General features: G+C 43.4%; 6 protein-coding genes across 6 annotated transcripts; 2 read left to right on the forward strand and 4 right to left on the reverse strand.

Annotated features, from left to right (window-relative positions):
• Positions 1-561: 561 nt before the first annotated feature.
• FOBCDRAFT_119761 (heterokaryon incompatibility protein-domain-containing protein) lies at positions 562-1,464 on the forward strand (the record flags this gene model as incomplete). Its single annotated transcript, XM_054704029.2, has 1 exon — positions 562-1,464. A coding segment is annotated over one exon (903 nt), but the record flags the coding sequence as incomplete, so codon positions are not given.
• An 8,334-nt stretch (positions 1,465-9,798) lies between these two features.
• On the forward strand, positions 9,799-11,601 carry FOBCDRAFT_129506 (heterokaryon incompatibility protein-domain-containing protein; the record flags this gene model as incomplete). Its single annotated transcript, XM_059607853.1, has 1 exon — positions 9,799-11,601. The coding sequence occupies one exon, from the start codon at positions 9,799-9,801 to the stop codon at positions 11,599-11,601; it is 1,803 nt and encodes a 600-aa protein (XP_059467021.1).
• A 3,154-nt stretch (positions 11,602-14,755) lies between these two features.
• On the reverse strand, positions 14,756-15,106 carry FOBCDRAFT_98493 (uncharacterized protein; the record flags this gene model as incomplete). The annotated part of the gene is made up of 1 exon (XM_059612286.1): positions 14,756-15,106. A coding segment is annotated over one exon (351 nt), but the record flags the coding sequence as incomplete, so codon positions are not given.
• An 8-nt stretch (positions 15,107-15,114) lies between these two features.
• Positions 15,115-16,244, reverse strand: FOBCDRAFT_238449 (uncharacterized protein; the record flags this gene model as incomplete). The annotated part of the gene is made up of 4 exons (XM_059610213.1): positions 15,115-15,165; positions 15,250-15,509; positions 15,554-15,648; positions 15,736-16,244. The coding sequence occupies 4 exons, from the start codon at positions 16,242-16,244 to the stop codon at positions 15,115-15,117; spliced, it is 915 nt and encodes a 304-aa protein (XP_059467023.1).
• Positions 16,245-19,032: 2,788 nt separating this feature from the next.
• FOBCDRAFT_199461 (heterokaryon incompatibility protein-domain-containing protein) lies at positions 19,033-20,228 on the reverse strand (the record flags this gene model as incomplete). The annotated part of the gene is made up of 4 exons (XM_059608948.1): positions 19,033-19,229; positions 19,442-19,787; positions 19,821-19,953; positions 20,077-20,228. The coding sequence occupies 4 exons, from the start codon at positions 20,226-20,228 to the stop codon at positions 19,033-19,035; spliced, it is 828 nt and encodes a 275-aa protein (XP_059467024.1).
• A 1,838-nt stretch (positions 20,229-22,066) lies between these two features.
• Positions 22,067-24,310, reverse strand: FOBCDRAFT_249224 (ferric reductase like transmembrane component-domain-containing protein; the record flags this gene model as incomplete). Its single annotated transcript, XM_031177880.3, has 2 exons — positions 22,067-24,057; positions 24,259-24,310. 2 exons carry the CDS (start codon positions 24,308-24,310, stop codon positions 22,286-22,288), a joined length of 1,824 nt encoding a protein of 607 aa, XP_031049013.3. The 3' UTR covers positions 22,067-22,285.
• Positions 24,311-27,049: the final 2,739 nt, after the last annotated feature.

The raw sequence follows: 27,049 nt of genomic DNA on the forward strand, positions 1-27,049 counted from the left end.
TTTCTAAAGAACTACTGTTATGATATTTGTAACAGTTCCCGTACATTCTGGCCATTACCAGTTTATTTTCTTTTTATTGCCTTATCCCTAAGAATGGGCAGAGAGGCCAGTTATAATAGAAAAAGACACAGCCTTTGCCACAATTCAGCTGTGCTTGATTAGCGAGACTTGGCAGACAGTCGAGGCTTTTGAGAGCCTAGTGATCTGATACTCTGTATACTTTCCAATGAATGGGATGGTATGAGCCTCGTAACGTGTCTTTCTCCTATTCGAGGATGTGTATGTCGTGTAACCCATCGCTGACTGAATCGCGGGGCAATGGGCTGCCTGATTATCTGCACTTTTGCCAAGTCAAGGTTTAAAGCTTGCCTCGTTGTTGGAAAACACCCTAATGCCACGCTCAAGACCTCAATTTTACAGCTTTGGATCATATCACCCTGCGTTATCATTCAAACCGTCGGTCCCAAGGATACTTCGGTGGATAGAAAAATCGAGTTACACTGGATGCGCTCATCCTCCCGACAATAACGGCTACGACACGACAAAGGCATAATCAAGATTATGCGACTAATCAACTGTCGAACACTAAGGCTTGAAGAGTCCTACGGTGCTGTAGTCTCCAAGAAATATGCCATCCTGTCCCATACATGGGGGGCTGATGGTGACGAGGTCACCTTTCAGGATTGGCAAGATCCTCAGGTAGCTGCAACAAAACTTGGGTATCGCAAGGTCATTAAAGCCTGTGCCATGGCTCAAAAGCATGATCTGGATTACATCTGGATTGATTCCTGCTGCATCAACAAGTCTAGCTCTGCTGAGCTCTCGGAAGCTATAAACTCCATGTACGTGTGGTATCGAGATGCCGAGATCTGCTATGCCTATCTCGCCGATGTTTCACTAAATGAAGACAACTTGGGGTACCAGCCGGAAGAGCTTCGCAACAGTCGATGGTTCACCCGGGGTTGGACACTACAGGAGCTACTGGCCCCCAGGAAACTGTGGTTTTATTCTTGCCATTGGACAAAACTCGGCACGAAAAGGTCACTGGCAAACGAGGTCTCGGCGATTACCGGGATTGACATGCCCTACCTGACCATGGAAAGGCCCATATCATCTGCTAGCATTGCCAAGAGAATGTCTTGGTTGTCGCGAAGGACCACCAAGCGTGTTGAGGATCTGGGCTACTGCATGCTTGGGGTATTTGATATCAACATGCCTCTGCTTTATGGTGAGGGCGGAAAGGCCTTCACTCGGCTGCAAGAAGAGTTAATTCGAGTCTCAAATGACCAGACCCTGTTCTGCTGGACTTGGATTGACTCTGTGATCCCCACTGGCTGGACAAGCATCCTCGCGCCCTGCCCGGCGGCATTTGAGTTTTCCGCCAAATATGTGGAATGTCCCAGCCTAGAGGGCGAAGTATGTTCATACACCACTACTAACGCTGGCCTCAATATAAAGCTCCCAACCTTACAAGCCTGGTCATTTGACCTCGGTGGTCTAAATGCTCGGCTTGAGTCGCAGGGATCATGGCGCTCATGTGCCATCCCGCTTGCCGATTCATCCAGTAACGGCATATTAGAAAGGGTTCCCTTCCCCCCAGAACCCATCTCGCTCCCTCGAGCCTGGAGGGGTAGCAAAAAGCAGATGTACATCCGGTCTAGGGTCACCTTGAGTCTGAACCCTGAACTTATAAACCCATATCAGACCCCATCCGAGAGCCATTTTCTTATCACTTTCGAGGACCGGCGCCGCTTCGAAGGCATTCAGACATTCCCAAAAGAAGCGTTTCTTAGAGAGACGAGTTCTCTGATACTCTTGCCATCCAGCGCACTGCAACACAAATCTGATGAAGGCGCCCGTGGAGCCCTTATTCGACTTGGGGTAGAAGTATTCGACAACATACCCGCCGCTTCGTCTTCCGTTGTTTTTGTCACCGTATTTCTTGGTTGTACAGTACTACTTGAGTCAAAATGCAAGCCTAAATCACTACTTTTCTGTCAGATTATCCCTGATAAGACACAAACTCAGCGTCCACCAGACATTCTTCTATCCGACCTGTTAAAACAGACTAGGAAGAGAAAGAAGCCGTCTATGTTCCATTACTTAGGCGACATCGGACTATCGATCTCACTAGGTCGAGAGCTCAAGGCTGGGTCTCGCATTGCCTCGGCATATCTATCCTTTGGGAATAACCTGGACACCGTTCCGCTTGATGGCAGTGAGGAGAGCGACAGTGATAGCGATGCTGCTTCTACAACCGGCACGTTTACTGGTATTGACAGACATGAGTCGAAATCGGATCCGTTTTTACTATAATCTCTTGTTTAATCTTACGCACTTTGGTGCATGTGCTGTTGTTGATTTCTGTCACATATATCTTTTCCGCGATTACAGAGCTTAGAAGTCTCACTCTTGACCTTACAGTACACTGCAAATTACGGGAGCAAACAAGACACTACATCCCTATTATATATTAAAAAGGTCAGTTGACCAGCCGACATTTAATTCATATAAGAGAAAATTGTATCGCTAACGTGTTTGGTAAGTATGCCGACCGGACAAGCATGCCGACCAAAATTCTTAACCATTAGACTTTAAATCGCTCTAGAACCACCATAAACCCATCTAATCAATTAACACTACTCGTTATACTCTTCCCCAGATATCTCAATTATTACCCGACAGGTCCTTACATTATGCCCGGCCTTGCCGCATATACCACAATGCCGATTACTCGGTTGCGCTGACCTTCCTTGACTACCACTTCTCGACGATTCTGCAACTACCTGCATATCAATATCTATCTGATTAATTACTTCTGTTGCTTCCTGTACTGCCATGGCTCCTCCTTTCTGTAGTGTAGTCCTTTTTGCCCTTCGGCGCCGGCTTAGTATCTTATTTGCTTGTTCAATATCTTTTAGCATAGCCTCTACTAAGGCTAGCCGATGTAATTAGATGACACGTGTTCGCGGCGGGAGATGGATCTTCATGTCTTCTTTCTCGCTACCTTACCTCTTCTATTTTGAATCTGTTAGAAGTTTCGCCAAAGTCCCAACGCTTACCATGTCTGCTGGTTTGGTCACATACACTGCAGCTTTGAGCGATGGTTCGTGAGAACAACTAAGGCCTGCGACCACACATGCCTAGCTTAATCGGGTGTCAGATTTGAAGCACCTGAAGTCCATCCTTCGGCAGGAGTACCGCATTATTTCTACGTAGGTACTCGCTCTATTATAATTGCCACAAACCCTGAGCTAAAACGGATTTATAGGGAAAAGACATGCAGGACTCATCTCAAAAGGTGGGGGTTGTTAACCTATAAGAGGCGTCAAGATGGAGCATGTGCAGAGTCTTTGGTATAACCTCCCAGGGCACGTAAAGGCATCGCTTTCCGAAGGGAGAGATATATTAATCAAATCTCCCGACCTTCTGTTTATATTCCTACTCATGAGCTACTCTATGCTGCATACCCCTTGCCCTAAATTGGCGCAGGCTAACCCCAAGCGCTAATCAGCAACTAGGCTTATGCTAAAGATATAAAATATGAATTTATTAATCTTGCAACCTAATTCTCTGCTGATTTAACTTAAATTACATATAAAAAACATTTAGATAGACTAACCTTATTAGTAAAGGTTATTTTAATCTGCTAGTTAATAAGCTACTTAACTTCCTATAAATGCTATAGGGCTATAATCTTTAAAACAAAGCCTAAATTATATATTGCAAAATATGCCTAGCAGGTATTATTATATTATTAAAAAATCTAAATATAGAACTATAAGTAGCAGATAATAAGAAATATAAGAATAACTAAAATACTAATATAAATATACTAATTAGTATCTCCCTGAAAGTTAAAGAGATTTATTATTTATAGTATTTAACTTCTTTTAATATGTATAGTTTTAAGATAATATTTAGAATAAAGTATAATAAATAAGAATAACCTTAAATTACTTATAATAATAAATATAGAAGGTAAGAATAGTAATATTAGTATTATAACGCCCTTAATTATTTTATTATTATTAGCTTATAGCTTTATAATAGCTTAATTAACTATATTATCCTTTTAAGTTATTAAATTAGATAACTAAAGAAATTTAATAGTATTAAGTTAATAGCCCTTAATTAAAACTATAATCTAAAATATAATATATATTATATTAATCTAACTAAAGAGTCTTTATTAAAGTTTAGATATATAATCTAATAAAGAAGTAAATCATTTTAGGATATTATTAAAGCTGCCTTTTAGCTCTAAGCTTTAATAAGGAGATAGAGAAGTTAATCTAAGATTTCTTTATTATTCTCCTATTATTAATAATCTTTAAGTAATAATACTTAAATCTAAATATATAAAATATAATAATATAACTATAATATAACTTAAGATTAGTTATATAAAGTTAATTAAGAAGAGTCTTAATAGTTAATAAGGATTATAATTAATATAACTATAGGTAATCTGCCTTCTACTTTAGATATACTATCTTTATTACTATCTTTATTACTATAAGTTAGTTTTATATTTTGCTAATCTAATTAGTTTACTACTTATAGTAGTTCCTATAGATAAGAGAGAGGAAATACAAAGGATAGACCCTTCATAGGTTAATATTAGCTATATATTATAATTAGATATCTTTTATATTATTAGCCTGGGTTATACTTATATATATAAAATAGTTAAAAGATAAAAGGTAAATCCTAATAAAGTAAATAAAGGAATTATTATTCTTTAGGTAATAAAATATTATATCTAATTAGAGGTTAATAAGTTACTTAGGGGGGTATATAGCCTTTATCTTATAAGCTCTATTTAATATATTAATTAATATAAGTAGGATTAATATTATCTTCCTTATACTAAAGGTAGGTTAAGATAAATAATAGCTATATAATAAATAGCTTCTATAATTAGGATTAAGTAAAGTAAGTTATATTAATTATATAATTAAAAGTATTAAGGTAAAGTTATAAAGCTTATTAGGAAGTAATAAAATCTCTAAGTAAGGTTTTACCTTAATATAAATAAGTTAAGTAGAATTAAAACTTTTATTATAAGGGTCTTATATAAAAATAAATTTATAATATTTACTATATAATTTTATTTCCTTACTATAATTACTTTAAATAGTATCTTATATATAAATTTTAAATCTTTAAGTATACTTTTCTTTATTCTTTTATAAAGCAGATAGGTAAATAATAAACTAATTTAATAAATTTAACTCTTAGAGTATTATTATTTAGTATTTTATCTTAAAAGCCTAAAATATTTATATTTTATATTTAATAATAATATTTTTAATTATAAAAATACTATTTTATATCTTTACCTTATTATTAAGGTATATATTATTTTAATATAGTTAGCCTAATTAAAGTAATATCTCTAATATTAATAAGAAGTAAACTAGTAATCATATTAAGGATATTATTATATATACTAAAGGTAGGATTTCTAATAGTTTTTTTATTAAGAGGGAAAAGATTCTTTATACTTAGAGCTAGTTAATCCTAATATATTTTAAGCTTATAAAAAGCAGAGGCTAAGTCAATATATTTAATACCTAATATATCTATAGTTATTACTAATACAGCCCTCTTTATAAGGCAGCTAAATATAGAGGTAACTAATTATTATTTAATTAATTAATAGCTTATTATAGTAGCTAATATAATTAATATAGTAATTATATATTAAGCCTAGGGGCTAGTAAGGCATAGTATAGGGCTTTACTTTTATATATAAAAAAAAAAAAAAAAAAAAAAAAAACAGGTTTCTAAGTAGTTCTATTTAAGATTAAGTACTACCATATTGGCGATTTAGTATTAGGCAGTATATACTAGCTTGGCAACTATGCGTGTAGTAATATTATATCCCCTTTTAACTAAGCAGACCTTTTCTCCTAGAGTCTTAGCCTTTTCACATATAGGCTCACCGGTAATTACTTTAAGCATAGCCCTACTAAATCCAGTAATTAGTAGCCTAGTTAGCAGTTATATCTTCGTGGCCCCAGACCTCTATATCCCTATTATCTGTCCCATTTTTAGTAAAAGAGGAAATTTACTATTGCTTATTAGCTTATACCCCTGCTAGTTCTTCTTTTACTAAAAAAGGGATAGTATTTTACAAGCCCTTATATATTTTTTAATTAAAAGTATATAGTAAAACTTCCTTATTAGCTACTTTATTCTTTTATTATAACCTATATAGCTAGCTTTACTTTTATAATATAAAGTAATACTACCTTATAGCTAGGTATTAAATCCTAGGGTTTAAAGGATAATATATTAAGGATAGTATTACTATAAATACTTTAAGCTCTCTTAGAGCTAAATCTAATAAGTTTATTAATACTCTTTAGTATCTTATATTATTTTATAAACTTACTAAAGGTTTTATAATAAGTTTATATTTTATATAATTACTTAAGAAGTATAATTATATTAGATAGGCTAGATATAAGCCTATATACCTAGTCCTATAGTCTATAATTAATTATTAACGTATTTAATATATAACCCGACTAAACAAGTACACCCACCAAAAATCTTAACCTTTCCAATTCAATCAGTAATAAAAACACCACAACTTATCAGATCAATTAAAACTAATTACTATCCTCTTCCTCAATAACTACAATTGCCTCTTGACAAGTCCTTGCATTATGCCCGGCCTTCCCGCAAGTCCTATAGTGCCGAACCTTCGGTCCTTCCGACCTTCCACGACCACCACTTCTCGATGATTCGGCCACTACCTGCGTATCTACATCCATCTGATCAATTTAACTCTGACCATTCCCTATAGTCATCTTGCCGCTATCTTGTAGCTGGGTTCTTTTCTTCCTACTGTCCAAAGGTTGAACTAAATCCCGCCGCATTGTCTAATTTTTATCCGTGCCAACCCAGGCGACTACAAATTTCCCCATCGTTTTGCCGTAAAATCGCCTATCTCTTCAGGCGGCATAAAGCTCCGGCGGGGTCACGACAGGGGTGTAGGACCTATCAAAATGAGCGCTACATGAAGTACATTCTCACACACCTAAACTTGCGTGTGATAGAAGTACCAGCAGTCAGCCGTGTTACAAATAGCTACATCACATACTTTGCAGCCGTACACGGTCTGCACCCTTCGTTCATTTCCTGATATCGGCTGTAGATAACCTCCTTTTTCCTTCTTCCTTTTAAAGGGTCGGGCCTGACCCTGCCGGAAGCCTTTGCAAGCTAGGCAGCTTGAATGTATGCCCCGATGGACATGATTGATATCTCTTTGTAGGTGAATTTGCCGTGCTTCTGTATCCTCGATGTCTTCTTCCATTCCTGTACGGCCTCTCTTCCTTATGTGACTTTCAGTTGCGTATCTGTTGAAAATGGCATTATAAATGCACTCCTTCCAAGCTTTAAGCGTGCTATAGGGCTTCCAACGAGGCTGCCGTGTTTTCTTCTGTAAAATGAAGCTATTCGCAAGTGCGACTTCAAGGAGGAAAGACCAAAGCAACGCTTGCCAAGGACCGCGCCGGAATCGGTGCTGATATGTTGTATAAGACCGTATCTGATCGCCGCGGTCAACGTGATTCATTTCATCGTTATACTGAGCGGCAACAGTAGGAATAGGGATTATCTTGAAGCTATCACCATTGAAGACCTGCTGCAGGCGCTGTGACTCTGCCTTTGTGCCTCTTTTGGCGGGCTTTTTCCTCTTTTTTGGTGTGCGCTCGTGAGGGGCTCCGCTAAGCACAGTTGAAAGGAAGAGCACGATGCTGCTATCTTTCCAAGCGATTTGGATGACCTAGGGAGAAAGGAAAAGGATAAATTAGTAAGGGAAATACAGGTAAAGCTGTCCATACCTGTTTATCTTGTGTCGGGATCAAATATACCTCATTATATTGCAAAGCTATGCCGTCAGGAGCTTTTCCGGTCTCTTTTATATGCTTCATCTCGGTGGTGATGCCGCAGTTAGGGCGTGCCGTGCCTGTGGCACCGTGGCCAAGCTGCCGAAGAAGGCGGAAGAGCTGCGGCGACGAGAAGAGGTTATCCGTGAAGACGTGATGTGTCTGCGTTGACAGCCTTTTTAGTAGGTGAACCACGACGCTTTGTGTATTATTGAGAGGAATCTCGGTCCGTAGCTTTCCCTTCTTGCCGTACGGCGTTGGTGTAGGTAGCTCGACTATAACAGCCTTGTACGGTGATGCCTTCACGTGCCAAAGCCACTGCAGAAAGAAGCCCTGTTGGGCGATAACCCAGACTTTGAACCCCACGGGCGTGGGTTTATTCTTGACGACTGTTGTCTCTTTTGATCTGCCTGTAAAAGGGATCATACACTCATCTACAGTGAGGTTAGTCCCTGGAGAATAGAGCTCGATAGACACGCTTTGTATGTGATTAGACCACTCTTCAGCCGCTTGGAAGGTCTTTGGAAGGTCGCTCTCATCCCTCACATCGAGCTTGGTGTAGTCAAAAGTGCGGAAATACCTCGTGATCAGCTCGAACTTCCGTAACGGCATGAACTTGATGATTGAGTGAAGAGGGCGCTGATCTCCTAGGCTAGGGGACTTCCAATGGTCTTTGATCGATATTTCCCTATGAATTCCTAGGTAAATAAGGACCCCAAGCCATACATAAGCTGTTGCGGTGGAGATGCCTTCCCACTTGAGAATGCGGGACTGTTTGGAAAGGGGGGTATTCCAGTTGTCAATAATGCCATTTTCAAGTAAGTGAGTGACCCAGCTGTTGGTGTATTTAATCCATGACTGTACAAGGGAAATAGGTACGAAAAGCTGGAATAATTCAAGTGGTTCCTTGGGTAGAGGGCTGATCTTGAAATCACGATATTCTAGGTTAAAAGGTTGAAAATCATCACCGCAGCCCTCTTCGGGCGGAAAATTAGGCACGCCGGTGGGGTCATCAGCCGCCCTCAAAGGCGGGGTATCAAAGCTGTGATCATCTATATAATCAGGTATCTCTTGGGAGCTCATCGTTTTGGTTAAGACGCGTTAGGGTCAATTTATATGAGGATTTTGATGATTTTGGCTGTGTTGAATGAAGAAGCTGTCTGACGAGAACTTCACGTACCCCGCAGGTACTAGTGTTGTTAGTAAGCAATGTGGGGCGAGTGACCTGCCGGAGCCTTATGCCGCTCAAAGAGATAGCTTCTATACTTTTTGTCTGTGTACATTAATATGGTAATTAAGTTCAATAAAACTGACCTCTTTTTTACGCCCCGCCTTACAGGCGATAGAGTTCTTTTTTTGTGACCGCCAATCAAAGCAAGTAAACTAAATATTGGTCATCCACTTTAGTCCAGTCAATCCAGGCATAAGAGAACTAACATTAATATATATAAATCTGGTTAAGATTTTCGCCAAAGAGCTAGTGCCTATTTGTGTAAATAAGTGTTGCTGCATAAGGACACGGTGGAGTAACATGAAGTAATTGGCTATCGCTAAGGGTTGCGCCTTTAGAGGCGGGGTTAAAGAAAGATGATGTCAGGAAGCGCCCGGCTAATATGTAAGTCGGTCTGACATGCTTGTTTATCATATGCAGGCTATACCACGCGTGACTTGTTGCGTCCACTAACGAGTGCAGCTGCTCCCGGCTGGGTCTGATCAGAGACATCATTCGTCTGTGAGTCACTGACAATTAATATGCTTTAAATACCCCATTCCTGCCTAGAATCAAAAGCAATGGTCAACACATAGGTTGACTCCAGACGAATACATATTAAAACACATTTCTTTACATACTTCCTAACTTGGATTTGAAACCGGCCTTAGCCGCGAGTAAACCATGGATTCGCCACGCCTGTATCACAAGCTTCCCTTCCCTGACAGTATTCGATTGCTCGAACTGAGCCAGGATGAAATGAAAGACTCCATATGTGGCCATCTCGTATTGTCCAGACTCAAGGATACTCCATGCTTCGCAGCACTGTCATATGTCTGGGGCTGTGCATCGTCAGAGGATCCAATCCTCAAGGTAGACGGCTTCGAGCTCAAGATTCGGCAGTCCTTAAAACATGCCCTCGACGCCCTTTTCTATGGCTCCAACAAAATTTTGTTATGGATAGATCAAATTTGTATCGACCAAGAGAACTATATCGAACGACAGTTTCAAGTTACCCTCATGTCAAAGATTTTCAGACAAGCTCAACGAGTAATATGCTGGCTAGGTCTTGACGACGAGAATACCAAAGTCGCCTTTGATCTATCAACTGTCTTGGCTATTAAAGGATTCGACCTGGAGTCTTGGAAAGAGCCGATGCAAAGGCTGGTTGAAGCTGGGTTTATCAGTGATATATCAGATCTGGTTAATCCAGCTAGAGTTCCATTATCCGCTTTGGCCTGGTTGGTCAAAAAGACTTGGTTTGGCAGACTTTGGATAGTACAAGAGGTTGCACTCGCATCAAAGCTTGAGTTTCGATGTGGTGGCTCAACTATTGATGGAGACATATTTTTCGCCGCGATTAGGAGGATATCCTCTTCCGTACATAACCCACCTGCGCCATTGGTGCTCGAACCATTTCGACATGCTATTAGGTTGGGCCAGCTCAGAGCACAGATTGCAGATACTATAAGCTGTTCATATCCACACCTGGCTCATACGTTCAGTACGTGGGACTGCACAAAAAATGAAGACCGATTAAATGCACTTTTCGGGTTAGCTTTCCCCTACAACTGCGATTCAACATGGTTTCAACCACGATATGATCTGACTGGACCGGAGTTATATATCAAATTTGCAAAGGATTACATCAAAGAAACTGGCAACTTGGACATCCTTCACTTCTCAGGCTGCGGCGATTCGGAGAAATATTCACTCTACTATATTGGTGGTATCCCTGTGCTAGAACCTAGCCCTCCAGCGGATGATGTACCGTCATGGGTGCCTGACTGGCGCGTGCAATCGCGGCCGCTCGTGCTTCTATCGGATCCTGGATATGATGTAAAATCTCATTTTACAGCAACCCTGTCGAAAGTGGACTATTTCTTTGATGAGAATGAACACAAACTGCATGTTCGTGCGCTTCTGGTAGATGAGATAGTTGCATGTGGCTACCCTTACTATCTGTCCCTATGTCGAGATCTTCAGATCACTGAACATGGAATTTTCGAACAATGGTACGAACTAGCCAAAGACCATCTGAACAGCGATACATTTGAGAATATGTTCTCGTCGACCTTGGTCATGGACGCAAGAATGATACTTACTGAACGTGGAGCTCTGAACGTGAACCAAGACGAGATACCTACTTTATTCAAATATTGGCAGAAAATGATGACAGCTGACTCATTGTTCTATGATCCAGATGAGGCCCTACAGCTGATCGAAGGCTCTGCACGATATGGTTATGTTGCAGAGGAAGTCTGTCGCAACAGGGCGATGTTTATTACAAAAAGAGGTCGTTTAGGGTTGGGCTCAACACACGTCTCTCCGGGTGCGCACATATACTTGCTTCATGGTCTGAAAACACCGTTCGTTGTTTTCAAGACTTCCCAAGGACATATACTGCGCGGGGAGTGTTATGTAAATGGCCTAATGGATCAACAAGTTCATACTTCAGAATCAGACATCTATATTGACTTGATTTAGATATTAGTTTATCATACTTAAGATATCAATGTTGAGCTTCGGGTTCGGGGTTTTCACCTACTACTACTACTCCCGTAACAAGGGCTGAATACAACGTGCCAGATTACACAGAAATTTACCTAGTCCTACACACACACACAAGTCAATTACGCCCAGTAGGCCACTGCCCAGAGGGCTCTATAAGCTAAAAATACATGCATCTCGCTATTTATTGCCTTAATCTCGCCAAGCCCTTGCAGTCCAAAATCATTGATTTAATTTACTCCACTTTACAGGGGGTTCACTTGATTTTTGACAAGGGGTAGACTTGATTTTCAAAAAAATAGGCGTAGACTTGACTTTGGTGTGGGGTTGACTTGGATTTCTGATTGGTGCTTGGTTACGCGTTCAGGCAAGACAACACTTTAATAGCAGCGCGTCAAGTTCTGATTCTGGCTTGCCAGCCTCTCGCGACAAATGTGACAGCCAGCCCGCAATCATTATTGATTTTGTTCAGAAATGATTTGTCAGACCATTGCATTCAATCCTATGACAGAGCTTGGCCCTTCTAACCCTATATACCTGTTTATGATTCTGTCTGAGTATCGGATTCTTGTTTATCAGAAGAGATGGTATCCCATCCGCCGTAGCTTCATGTTCAGCGATAAGCCCGTCCAGGAATTGAAATGAATTAGCCAAGTTTCACAGCTTTTAGAGCCGCATCGAGATTAGTTAACTTTAAGGAAGCCTCATTGTCAACCTTTGCAGCCTTCTTCATCTCATGGCACGTGCTCTGACGCTTTGCTATGCAGGGTAATACACTGTCTATATACCATATATGCCATCCTTAACTTTTTTCCACTCTACAACAATAATATTACATTATTCAATTCAAAGGGCACTTCTTTTCTCACAGAGAAGTTGGCTATATTCATGGTGCTGCACATCATGGCTATTTCCGAAGTATACGAGGTCCAGCCAGGTGGTGACACACTTTTTATACAGCGCAATTCTGGCGCAACATTTGCAACGTGGAATTTCAAAGACGAATGGCCCAATGCCCTACCTGAATATCAGACAGAAATATGAAAGCGCCGCGAATCTTCCATAATTACAAGAAAGTCTCACAGTGATCCACACAAGACGTTAACAGATGGCTCGTCGCTTGCTCAAGCTAAACCAGAGCCTTTACACATGCGATTCAGGCTTTATTCAGCATTTCTGACAAATACATCTTCCTATTTCAAAAAGTCATTATCTGGTGATTAGAAAGAAATAGAGCCTAAGCCTGGCTATAAATAGATACTCACAGCAAGCGACTAGGACGGCAAAGCCTTTCTTTTGCTAATAAATATACTGCATCATAAAACACGGGAAGTCCCTTATATAATAGAACTTAAAAAATTAGCAGAAGTCGCTGTGCTAATAGACTACTATAATTATCACGAGGCAGTAGAGCTATAGGCAGAAACATAGATCTCAAATCTTCATTCGGATATAACCAAGTCCTTTTACTCGAGGGAGCTACTACTAAAACTAATGATATCTTAGGTCTTTTCTGACAGAAAGAAGTTCCGTTCCCTCACCGAGGTTACAATCCATACGAGTCGAGGCCCAATACCTACACTGGGGTTGCCCATACCCAATCAAATTGCTGGTTAGTGAAGGGATATATACGAAATGGACGAAAGATCTGAGGAGGTACAACAGTTGCCATTAAACAGTTGAGAAAATCTTCGATCCGTATTTTAATTGAAGGCATCCAAAAGTATTAGGACATTCTAAACCGTAGTGTCACTGATATAAGAAACAGAATATATAGCCGATAGTGTCTATATATTCAACTCGGGTACATCAACCAAAATCTTTATAAAAGTGGCCTGAAGCCCTTACCAAGCCCATCCATATCATAGGTTCAGTCTCAACGCCTTAAAACAAGCCATCAACAAGTTTAATATTTCGACGACATGCTGCACTTATAAGGGTCGAAATCATCTACAAAGTCTTAGGACTGACTTAAAGGGTCTCTCGGGGGATGCTTTTAGAAATTGTAAAGATGGTATTGGTATATTACAATTTACAGATAATTAAGAGAAGTAATAAGAGTTAGGCTAAGTCAGATATTTAGATATTCACTCTGATGACCAGCTGCGTTTATTAAGGCGTACCTGTCCTAATCAAGCATGTAGACAAGAAATGCGCCGCATTTCCACTTCTGCACCAATCAGAATTTCCATATTCTTACCACAAATTTCTCCCCATGGCTGCAGCATACAGGATGGCCTCGCTTAATTCATGGCCGACCGCTTAGCATCATTGCAGCCACGGTAAAAAAAGCCCAAACCAGCATGGAACGAAGACTATTTGTTGGGCCAATGGCATAATACAATACCCCGGAGTCCAGCTGCCATAGAAGCCCGGCTTCGAGTTATACTCCATGGTATCGGCCTCATGGTTGATCGAGCCACGGTCACCTTGGCCAAGACTTTATACTGATCTCGATGCTGGTTGAATACCTACTAGAAAGATGGCTTTTAACCCCACGAATTCAAAGTTAAGAACTGCCTGAAAAGATATATTAATATATAAAAAAGGTTTATTTATTATATATTTAGACTTCAATATTTTAAAACAGATCAGCAGCAAGATATATACACCTTATAACTCAGACGAGATTAAACCATTATAATATGTCATATACTATATCTGGTTGCTCTTCTACAACGCGAGGCTGTGAACTCTAACTGGAATGTAGATAAAGGACATAAGGAAGAAAAGGATAAGCCTAGCGACTATAATAATAGAGATAAGTATAAAGATAAAGATAACTATCATGATAGAGCTAACAAGGAATAGTACTAACAAGTACAACCGAGTCGAGACTAAGAATCATGCCAACAAAAACAATAAACATTGCACTTATTAAGGATTTAGGTAAAGATAGGGCCACATCCTTAATACATATATGCCAAGAAAGTATGATAACAAAGGAAAATTTCTGTGTAGCCGCTGAGTTTATTATGTATTTCATGACTAAGCAGTATAAGAGACTCCATCTCAAGGCGACCACAGTCTGACTCCCTCACCGACTGCAGCGATCAACCTCGCAATAGGCGGGACCATCAGAATTTGTTGACTCTGATCTCTTCACAAGGTATCTCGGTGTAGCAGAGTAGGTATTTGAGTCATATTGCTTACTTTTGGTGGTCCTCTGCTGCAAAGTCCGCTTCGCGTCATTGCGCACTTTTTCAGCGATACTCTTCAAGAGCTTCCTGTGAGCTTCTCGAGCTTCCGCATCGTCCTCGTCAGAGATTTCCGGTAAACGCCAATTTGGGTACAGATTCAGATGTGACGGCCGAACTTGTATCTGGCTCTGTAAGTGCGACCTGAAGTAATAGTGGCATAAGCGACAAGTTGGCTTGCTGGCGCCGATGTATTGCCATTGCCGCCAAAATCTATTTAGCCTTGTGATTCCGTTCTTGGTGAGGTAGTGATGAATGACTTCTGCGTGTACGATTGGCCTGAAAGTTCTCTTCAACAGTTGAATTTGGATAGCCTTATCCAGACCCATCCTGCGGAGATGCTCTGCATCCTGCATAGGCTCTGGCATCTTTACTTTCTCAAAAGCCTCCATATGTTGAACAATGGCAACAGCTGTCAGGTCTGTACAATGGGCTTGGATATGCGAGTACTAGACGGTAGTGAGGTGATCTTGAAGTCCTGAAATAGTAGCGGCCAGGCTGCTGCTGCACAAACAATAAAGTTCGCAGCTTGACGGTAGGAATGCCAACGGCCGAGATAATGTTTTAGCTCGCACCACGGCCCAGACCTGAGGAACTCGCTGCCCCTGGCTTTCGTCCTGACGGCTTTCTTAATCCCTGTCATCGCCAGCTGGGCATTATGGATCAGGTTGATCAGCTTTTCACAATCTCTCAGTAGTAGGGTAAAGTTAGTCTCGGTATATATCAAGTACGTCGATAGAAGGAGGGAGATTTGTACTTGATTTCCTCCTGCTCGCGTATGTTGTTGACCGAGAAGTTGCATTTCTCTCTGAGCTTTTGAAGCTCACTCTTCAAGGCCTCTATTCATCGTTGGAGTCAATGTCATGTAGTAGGCGTTGCTATACGCTATGTCATACCGTCTTCGGACTGTCACCGTTCGTGATCTTCCAGACAAAGGCCTAAAGCCTTATCAAGTTTGTCTTTGTATTCGGTAATTCGGGGCATGTTAAAAGCTAATATCATCCTGAGTACTCTCTTCTCGAGGGCATCGGAGCTAAGATTTTGGGGGTTCTGCCCGGCCAACTGTAGTAAGTTTGTTACGAATCTCGCGGTTGCCCTAGTCTCCTCTTCGTCCTTCCTGTTCGCTGCAAACGCGAATTCGGGCCAATTCGTCCCTTCGAGAATCGTCACGGCGGTGACCGAATTTCCGCCTCGTTCATTATCACAGACCTGGGCGAGCTTATTTACAAGCACACGAAATGCTTCGAAGTCAGATTGCAGGTTGTCAAAGTCGACCATCGCGTGGCTTTCTGGTTCTTCTCGGGCCAGGTTACAGCTTTGAATCATTGCATACTCGAGAACGATTGGCTCGTAGAGAAGTCTACGCTGGAAGAGATCGAGACCAGCATAGTATTGGAACTCCGAAGTCTGGACTACCGCCATTCTTGATGATGCGTGATGATGCTATCATGGGAGAACTCCTGCCTGGTAGCTTAATGTAGCATTAGCCGAGCTATGGTGATTAAACGCCTGGAGTAAAGATAGTTAAGCAGTTTTCTGCCAGGGTTCCTAAAGCAAATGAATAATCAAGTCTAACTCTTCAATCCTTCGTATTAGGCCAGCATCATTATCGGTGATGACCTATGACACAATCGTGAGTAATATGGCTGGGGAATTAAGGTCGGCTTTGGTCGAAAAAGGTTTTTGCCACCGCATCGGTATTCCTCGTCTGGTGAACCAGGAGCTATTGAAGCCCACGGGAAAGCCCCGACTTGCTAACACCAGCTTCGGATACCAGGTTAGTATGTACTCCCATATCCATTCGAGTAGTAAACGTCGAGCGTATTTACCACAAGAAGTTAATAAAATGCAGCAATCATTCAGGAAGACTCTTGACAATAGTTGCTCACTAAAAAGATGATTCGGGAAGCTAAGCCGCGCCGCCGGGACACAGGTTGCGTCATTCGAGTGGTGGCTTACATACCCTTCCCCCCGCAGTGACACCCTGACCCTGGAGGTATAACTATCTTCACATGCCCCCGCACTGCTGGTCCGGATAAATTTTAACCAAAAAGTCCAAAGGGCGCGTCTTGCGCTTTTGAAGTTCGTCGCTTGCGCTTAAACACTGAGCTTACAACTAGGTACACACAGCAACTCTGAAATGTAGAAAAGGCATCGCTTTTTGCTGCTTTGAAACATATACATTAGCTGATGAGTTCCCAGACACCCCTCGATTATGGAGCTAGTACCAGAAACGGCTTTTAAGCCGCATGCCTTGAACCCAACTCTCCTAAACAACACCGTAGGGATTATAACAGAGGCACCTAGGATGCCACAATATGGGGACCTTATCACTGTCAACTCGATCTCCCTAGGTCATACAGTCAATCCGGCTCTCGTACACGCTACGGCTTCCACCGGCACTGTCACCGCCAACCCTTCTGGTTACTTGAAGGCATAGTCTTCTCGTGACTCGCATGCTAACAGTCAGGAAGACGATAAATAGAGGATGCTTACAAAGGATTGCGAAAATGTCCCCGCTAAAGTCAAAGGAAAGAGTCCCGGACATATTATCAACACCATTGGGCTATCCAGGTGTGACAGAGTCTACTCAAACTCTAGAACAGAATTTACCGACCCACACAGTCAGTCCGAGCAAACGCATAAGGCATGCCAGGGGGCCCAATGGGGAGTATTGTTATTCCTGGCCCGCGTGCTCTCGGACTTTTTTAACAAGCAAAAAGCTGAGGTAAGCGTCTATCTCTCGATTACCGACAGTCGAAGTATTGGTTAGTTGGTTAATGAGTTCCGCAGCATTCATATTCGCACAATGCATAAGCCCCGGACGCTTTATATAGCAGGATATAAACAGATATTTGGGGACAAGAAGCCTATGCTCTGGCATATCAGGGTCTACCATCGGCAGTTCCTGCCTATCCTAGATGCTTTTAAATGCTCTATCTCGGAATGCAAGAGAGGGTTTACCTGCCCTAATAACCTTAAGTATCACATTGAGGAAGTGCATACTAAGTAAAGATAGAGGAGGAGATAATCATGGGTAGATAAGGTTCTCCTAGCGTTACAGAGGATAGGAGGGACTAAGGCGTTATTAGTTGACTGATTAATTAATTATATCCTATATGGTTAGAATTATCTAAATGACTATATCTAATTAATAGGGTCTAGTAAATAGCTAAGGCCTTGTAGATTCGTATTAGTCTATATTACCTTACTTTGCTAAAGCTAATAATAATAGCTAATTATTACTGGCATGCACTTAAAGAATAAAAACTTAAAGTATGTTTGCTGTTAGCAGTTGCAGAGTTTATTTTACTCTTTTAACTTTCTTTTTATATCCTACTAATTACTAAGCTCCTTATTATATCTCTTATATAACTCTTTCTAGAAACTTAGCTATTAGAAAATATAAAAATATATATTTCTTTTTAATAATTAGATATATATTCCTGCTGTTAGTAAAGTTAAGACTTATATAATTTGGCATATTATATCTAGCCCTTATTATAATATAACCTCTACTTGTTTTCTCTTGTATTTTATTAATATTATATAGGGTATTAATTAATTTAGTATTTATATTAAGGGTTATTACTAGCTAGGATGTTTACGTAAGTTATTAAGAATAGACGAAAAATGCAGGCAAACTTGAAATATATTTTATCTATTAAGTTTGATTATTTATCTTATTTGGCGCGTAGTAATAATATTGGGGCCAAGACCCTAAATGATTGCATTGGCGTGCACTAGCGGAGTTGAGCCCTGCGTTCTATGCCCTGCTATTCTGATATATATTTCTATATTTATCTCCTATAGTTAATAATAAACAGAGGCAGGATGCCAACTAAGTTATTACTATTAAACTTGCTAACTGCCTTAGAATTAAAACTTTATCTTTATTGATTCTTTTTTATATATATTAACCTGCTAATCTGGCTTATTAATAAAATACCTAATCTGCTTTTATACTCTTAAGATAGGTGGTAATAAAAACCGGTTATATATTGCCTTATACCCTAGTGGAGTTGTTAATAATGAAGAGCGAAGGTAATTACTATAGATACTATTTACCTAGCTAAAGCTAAATTCTAGCTATAGGTATTATTAGGGCTTTCTTATTAGACCAAAGAACGAAAAAGGTGCTGAAGTCTCTGGTATGCGCTACTATATTAAGAATCACCCTATTTGCAGCTAGATATATAAGGAGATACCTCTATCTAATATGCGGAGTACCAATAATCTCCTCGCTCGTATTATTATTGCCAAGATCGAAGACAAAAACCGGCTGGTCGAAATTATTCGGAACACACCCGTTGTCCAAAACGATCCTAACTGGCGTTGCCGAACATAGGTCGCCCAAGCTTTGTCCCGGATAGCTCAAGATGGCATGGCACAGGTCTGGTATGATTGCTGCAAACTGTGTCGTGGAGTCGCTGTTGGTAGTGGGAGACAATACTCCGCCCATTCATCAAGAGATTCGAGATCAGCATCAAGGTCGAATGCCTTAGTATGGGGTTGGGCCCAACTATCTTTCGTCGTCATCTCGCCGCAAATGAAAAAGACCTGTTGCTTGCCAAAAAACAATGTTCTTCTGGAAAGCAAATGCTCCTACATCGTCCAACCTCGTGTTTCCCAGGCAGATCCTTCCATGAGCAGCCTGAGGCTCATTAATGGGCTAGCTACTTTTAAACCTCCAGGTAACTGTTCGAGATATTGGTCGACATTTCTTGAGGATTTGTAGCTGGACCCTGGCAATCCTCCCTCGACGCCTGACTCGAGCGAAACTATGGTACAGATACTGCTGGAGTAAATCTGATCCATCTGCGAGATTTGCTGTGCTTTAATGCCAGGTTCATCTTGAGGAATGCACAAACCGTCAATCCAGATGTATCGCTCTCCTAGACGCTTTGTGAAACCGATAGCGTCCTCAAAAGTTTGAGGAATGTTTCCTTCGAGAAGAGCAATTGGCTGTCTATCCATTAGACATACGTTGTCGCTCACATGATACGACTCGGATACCAGCGCTTTTTCCTTAAAGGTGCGTGAGGCCGCCTCTCCCCAGACATAGGAGAGAGTGACGAAGGGTACGCAATGCAGTGTTTGCACAATTAAGCGGGACTTGACATCGATCAACCTTAGACATGACTGTGAAAGCCCATGCAAGCCGCGACTCGAGTTTGATTGCTGCTCGTTACAAGATTGGTGTCTCTCTCGGCACGTTTCCAATCACGCTTTGATTCGCTGGTAATCTGCGTACTTGGGGTGAACGAATTGAATTCCGCCAAAGGAGATGTGACGATCGACATTCTGACCATTGATTCGTGTTCGGATCCAGCCCAATTCCCACTCCTGCGGCAGCCAGAGTTCAATCTGAAGTTTTTCCTCGGTTGATTTCGAATCCCTGGTCATCGATTATCCATCCTGGAGGGTTGGGATGACCGACTGGCAAGTGGCAGCGCAGCAGTTCTTGTTTCCGTCACGAATGACCGTCCACAAAAATCGGCAGAAAGGACAAGTAATCCTAAGGGTGAGATCCGTCGTGGAGTCGAACCGGAGAACTTTGCGGGGATGAGGGGGTTAGGCACCGGATCCAAATGGCTTAAACAGGTCTAGTACGTTTGCAGCCTGGCAGTCGCTGCAGAGGCGGGTACCGACAGCTTGCTCAACCAGGGCATGCTCCAGTGCATCGTATTCACGTCGATAATCAACATCTAGACTCATGTTACGGGACATTTCGCGGCCAAATCCGGTTTGTAAGGTCGACTGGGAAGTTTGCATGGAGAATTTATGATCGAAAGGGAATGAGGATTTTTGTAGACGGGATAAGGTCGCGGAAACAACAAGAAGGGTGGAAGCAGACAGCGCTTCCCCGACTAACGGGGTGCTACATCCCTACTTACTTCCCTGGAAGGGAGTGGCCGCGCTTCAACCGGGCTGATTACTGGTTAGCCAAGCGCCCACAAATCCTCCCTCTATTCCATACGCCAGTTAATTTTAGAACACTGATAGAGCTATGCGTGGTTGTCATAGGTAGATGGCAATAAGATAAACAGGCCCAGTTTCCTCAGATATCCTTCTCCTCTTTCTGCAACTCACGTATCTATTTCTAGTCAAGATGCGCATCCCTTCCGGGCGCTGTCTTTACTCGAAACAGACCCAGTGCTCCAGTTCCAGTTATACTTACAACCTCTAATAATACCTTAAAGTTGATCTTACCAGACAAACAGGTCTCAATAATGGTCTCCGGCTCAGTGTCTCTAAAGATTACCTCCGATTTGGCCGTAGTTATACTGCCACTGAGGTCTTTTGACTTAAGTGTACTATGCTTCTGTATTCCAAGTTGCCTCTTAATACAATTTAAGAATATCTCTATATTGTACTGGTACATATAAGGCGTACTTAGTATTGCTTTGATCTGATAATGCATAAATATGCTGCCTGTCTTGGTACTTAATAGGTGGACGATAAGAGCAGAATAGCCGAGAAATTTCATACCATGAGGACTGCGACTCAAAGCAAATATGCAGAATATAGTAAAACAAGCCTCCGGAGTAATCTTCCGTGATAAAGAAGGCCCATCAGTTTGCAGGCCTCGAAAGTAGGATTCAGCGATCGACCATTTCGTAAGGTCCTGACAGCCGAGAGCTCGTGTTCTCCACAGAGTGGATGGCGGTGGAACCACCTAGCTTTTTGTCGCACTGGATGTGCTTAAAATGGATTGAAGGTCGGGTCATTCAGAATGAGCAGCAGTAGTGAGTTGATTGGTTCTATCTTCTGTGTGGGGTATTCCATCGCACAGGTTTTACTTTAAATCACCCAGCTTGATTACCAAGGGCTGTTATTCCTGAGGCTCGTTGAGACCATGCCCGGCCTGTGACAAATAGCGACGGTAACAGATGGTCGGCCAATTTTTGGTCCACATAAGCAGGCTGGACGCTCGTCATCGGCGCAAGGGTAGAAATCAAGCGCTCTTATGATGCTGTTTCATCCCAACCGCATATGCAACATTCGACAGTCTGACTTCCCCGTTGACAACGGTTTTGTTTCGAAACCCTCTCCTTTTCCGCCTTTAGGGCTAACGGTGACTTCCTTCTATTCATGTTTCACTCTGCGCTTGCGTCGAACAAGCGGTCGGAAACACTGCCACTGGATTGATTCGGCCTCCAGGTCTCTTGCTGTTCGATAGAATTGGACGTTTTTCTGTTGTGCGGCCAGAGAGTTGTATTCACGCCTTGAACCGGTCCTTCGTCCTCCTAAGACTGCACCCCACCGCAGCGTCACTATGTTCAAGCACCATGCTCTGGGACGAGACGGTGTAGAGCTGCCTGGACTGGCACCCCGGTTGGAAGGCACGAACACAAAGGCGGACGACGGAACTATAACAAGGAGATGAAAACCCGCGTTACCACAGAAATATGTACAAAAGCACAAAAAAGCCAGTCAGCTGCTGTCTTGCCACGCAGCAATCACCACGTAAAGCTCTCCTCAACGAAGTCCACCACCGTCTCCGCCTGTATCGCGCATACCGCACCTCTCACATCATCAGCCAGCCCACCAGGTCCGCAAACCGTGACGCACATGGCGCCGGCCTGTTCTTCGATCTCCTTGGCCAGCAAGGCCAGCACGTTAGGCCGTCCAGTGTACATTCGCACTGTGGTGCTGGTGTTGGTGATGTCGCGCGGGTTCCGGGGCCGCGTGACAAAGACATGGAGGCAGAGGATATCCTTTCGATGGGGAATGCTCAGGATCATGTCCATATAGGGGCGAACCCACTTGAGTGACTCATACTCGCGGATGATCCAGACGAGAGTGACGCGACGTGTGGCAACGGTGCCCGCGTTGTAGCCCTCGAGTAGGTGTCGGATATACGAGAGTTGGTGAGTGATGCCCGTAGAGCCGGCAAAGAGAACGGCATGGCCGTATGAGTCGAGGCTGTGGTGTCCAGCGTAGGGGCCCTCGAAGGCAGCCTTGAGCCGGATGCTATGACCGGCCTGGCTCGCCCTTATGAAGAGCTTGCGGGTCATGCCCGTCTGTGCACCGACGATGAATGACACGGCCGTCGACACATTGGCCTGGTCCAAGGAGGCGAGAGGTTCCTTCTCTGAGGTGGGCAGATGTGTGCTGGAGAGGTGGTTGACCCAGGCAATGGAGAATGGGTGGCTCTCCCAGGAGTTGACACCCCAGAACCGTAAGTACGCGTGCGTGCCAGGCTTGATGTCCATGTACTTTGGGAGTGTCAGTGTCACTCGTGTGACTTCTCCCGACATGGGCTCGCATATAGCATACGTAAAGCCTCTTCCGGACCAGTTTGCGTGAGCTAGGCGTATCACGCGGGCAAAGCGGTCAGCGAACCAGAGGGCCATGATGGCCATGATCCAGGATAGCTCAGGAAGACCTCCCGGGACACTGGCAGATGCGCAATGAGCCCAGGTGCACACAAAGGCAATGGTTGCCAGGATGATGTGGGTGTTGAGGAAGGTCTCGTAGAAAGCGTAGCGGATTGATGGCAGGGACTGAATGAGCATCATAACCACAGCAACTGTGCCCAGTGTGCCGGACCCGATGAAAAGGCCGCCCGTAATCGCCCGTCTGACATACTCCCAACCGTTATCTGCGACAGCTGCAATCGCCCAGGCGATGCTGTGGATGACCACCTCGAGCACCACAATGCGGCCAATCCATCGGTGCAACAGGTTACACGTATCAAAACTGATCTTGAGGACAGGGATGAGCGGGTTGTTCCGCCCGGCCAGGATGATGAGCGGCACCATGTTGACGAGAGCCAAGTTGCCCGAGCGGCCTCGCAGCTCGGCGCAGAAGGCGTAGCGGTTGTCATTGGCCCAGTTTAGCACGAACATGTATGTGAAGTTACTGCCCAGGTAGCCGACGAGGAGGGCCATGTGCAACCGCGAGGGCAGGGTGCCGACGCTGATAGCGGAGGAGAGGCGAAATCCCCTACTGTGTCGCTTCTTCCACAGCGGCGCGTAAATGACGTGCTTCTTCGCAGCGGGCATCCAACTCCACTGCGATATTCTCCAATATCCTTGCTTCTCTCGGGCGACGGACATGGCCGAGATCAGCCGCAGCTGTGCCCAGACAATCTCCAGCATGCGGATGGTCAAGACGACGAGGGCGATGATGCCCAGGGTCCACCACAGAGCTTCCTTGAACAGCATATTCTGGGCCTGGTTGATACCATTCACGCCTGAGTAATAGGGAGCAATGGTTGAAGTCGATTCTACCTCTGGGTGAGACCGATCCGGTCCTTGAACCTCGACGGCAGTCGATGCCGACGAAACCATTGCCTCGATCCCGGCGGTCCGGTAGAAGTCCATAGTTGTCGATGTAAACTGTTGTTAACGAGTTACTGAGTGGGTAGAAAGGGAGGAAAGGACGAACGTGTCCTAGTTCACCCGCCTTTTTTAGCGTTCCAGGATACCTGTAGGAAGGATAATATTGAGGAGGAACATGAAGTCAGAAATGAAAGTCATGGCGAAAAGAGAGCCGAGAAAGGGGCATTTTCTTCAGTGCAGCTCGGGTCTCAAGCCCGATGCCGCATCAAGTCGCAAAGAGGGAGAGTAGAGTGGTGCAGCGGTGCGAGAAGATGAAACAGACGGTGTGCTGGGAGAAGATAGGTAGAGTGGTAAAGATTATTGAAGCTGGAGGAGCCTTCTTAGCTAGCTGAACCCCCAGTCACGAGAAGATACTAAGACAGGAGGACTGGCATGGCGGAGGCGATGCTCTGTCGTATAGATGCTCCAGGGTGACAACGAAGCGCAGCGACGCAGCAAGGAACATGACTAGGATGATGGCACCGGCGTAGACGGCCCCCGCGTCGGCGTTAGAAGCGGGATATAGAGGACATCTCAGTCCCAACATGGAATGAGGTGCTCATGCTGCCCATTCCATCCATACCAGCCGCCGCCGTGGCCGACGGCAGTGACTGGTGCTATCGCCTGCGATGCAACCAGGCTTGGGATTGCGGTCGTTGCGGTGACTTCCTGGGTGCCGTCTCTGTCCACTAAACTTCTCGGTTCTCCGGAACTTGACGACGGTGGAGGAGCAACTTCTTCGTGTGCCGGATGTTCCCGATTGTGGCCTAGAGGACCGGTACTAGTGACAAGAACCTTCGAAAAAGGGGTGAATCAGTGGAGTGTAGTGGGTTAACTGGATGATCGATGGAGGTTCGACAGCGAAAAAAAAGGAACGGATTGCGACCAGCGCTAGCTACGGACGAATCAAAGGAATGAGGAGAAGGAAGTTGGCTGACTGCTAAAAGTACGGATATGGACCTCTTTTCACCACCCACCCTTCAGTTGGGCGGTGGAGCCCTTGCGAGCGGGTAGGATCTGCAGATGGCTTTCGTAAAACAAATGTAACAGGCTGTGTCGCCAGCCCCTTTATAGTCACCGTTTAGTGTGGCATGGTCCTCAAACACGCTAAAAAGCAGCCAGACGATGTATTTCCAAGGATTCGAGTCAGGGATTGATACTTAGCTTACGTAGTCAACGCCGATTTGGCACCCCAGCTGGAGCAAATCGGACATTTGTGCGGGGTTTAGTGTTGTGTCCTGGCTGGACTTCACGGAAGAGGGGGTGGCAAATTGGTTAGCTCCAGACTAACAACATTCGGAACTTAGATTAGTAGAGTGCAGAATAAGGCAGGGCGTTCATGCTATGAAGCGTACAAACACGCCTCGTGTATCTCCTCTGCTGTGCCCATAACCCTGCCGGCTAACTAACCCACTATTATATCATTAATAGCCATAGCTTTATTTGGCTATAACCCTAACCCTAACCCTATGATCCTATTATGACCTTGAAGGTAAAGAATTTGCCACTTCTGCGAAACTTAGTAGTTAGAAAAGTATTCTCTAATGCTTTAGTATTGCAGGGTAGGCATAATCTTCACGGCCTAAGGAAACGGCTCCCACTGGAATGGCGCCTGGGCATCGCGATAAGATTTTAGCGGCTCCTAGAGGAATTTGATTCGTCAGCTAACACATTAATTGATGCTAATTATGCTGACGGTACTGAGTTTGCGATGGACGGGATGAGCTGATGGGTGCTGACTTGGATGGTGGTTATGCTCTGAATATTCCTTATCTGGTCGAAGTTGTAAAGACTAGGTTGTCTTATCTAATGATTCGTTGGCTAGGACTGTGAATGGACAACCCGTGTCTCAAGTTGTTGATTTGCGCATGTGCTTCTTCTTTGCTGAAGGCTTATGCTGCCAAGATCTATCATATGCATATGTAACAATTTTTCTACCACTTGTTTTGGTAGCTGATTTTCCCGTAATAAATGCATAGCCTCGCGTGGCGGCCCATGAATTGATTGCGGTCACTAGCTTATCACGAGAGTTGTACTCGGCTTCGGGGGGTAAATAATCATCGGGAAATGAAGCAAGCTCCGCGAAGGGGGAAGAACAGACGATGACTCAATTGAAGCACTCATTCTGCCGCGTTGAATGACTATTTATATGGATCGAACCAGATCTTGATCCGAAGTAAACAAAAAGAAAACTTACAGGTGATATGATGCAGTTGCTAGCCAATCGAATTACTCTGGGACCTGCTAAAATCTTATCGCGGCGCCTAGGCGCCGTTCCAGTGGGAGCCCTTTATCTCTTTGAGCGGCATAAGGCTCCGGCAGGTCACTCGCCCCACATTGCTTACTAACAACACTAGTACCTGCGGGGTACGTGAAGTTCTCGTCAGACAGCTTCTTCATTCAACACAGCCAAAATCATCAAAATCCTCATATAAATTGACCCTAACGCGTCTTAACCAAAACGATGAGCTCCCAAGAGATACCTGATTATATAGATGATCACAGCTTTGATACCCCGCCTTTGAGGGCGGCTGATGACCCCACCGGCGTGCCTAATTTTCCGCCCGAAGAGGGCTGCGGTGATGATTTTCAACCTTTTAACCTAGAATATCGTGATTTCAAGATCAGCCCTCTACCCAAGGAACCACTTGAATTATTCCAGCTTTTCGTACCTATTTCCCTTGTACAGTCATGGATTAAATACACCAACAGCTGGGTCACTCACTTACTTGAAAATGGCATTATTGACAACTGGAATACCCCCCTTTCCAAACAGTCCCGCATTCTCAAGTGGGAAGGCATCTCCACCGCAACAGCTTATGTATGGCTTGGGGTCCTTATTTACCTAGGAATTCATAGGGAAATATCGATCAAAGACCATTGGAAGTCCCCTAGCCT

The sequence above is a fragment of the Fusarium oxysporum genome, chromosome III (genome assembly GCF_013085055.1).
Source record: "Fusarium oxysporum Fo47 chromosome III, complete sequence".
Taxonomy (NCBI): Eukaryota; Fungi; Ascomycota; class Sordariomycetes; order Hypocreales; family Nectriaceae; genus Fusarium; species Fusarium oxysporum.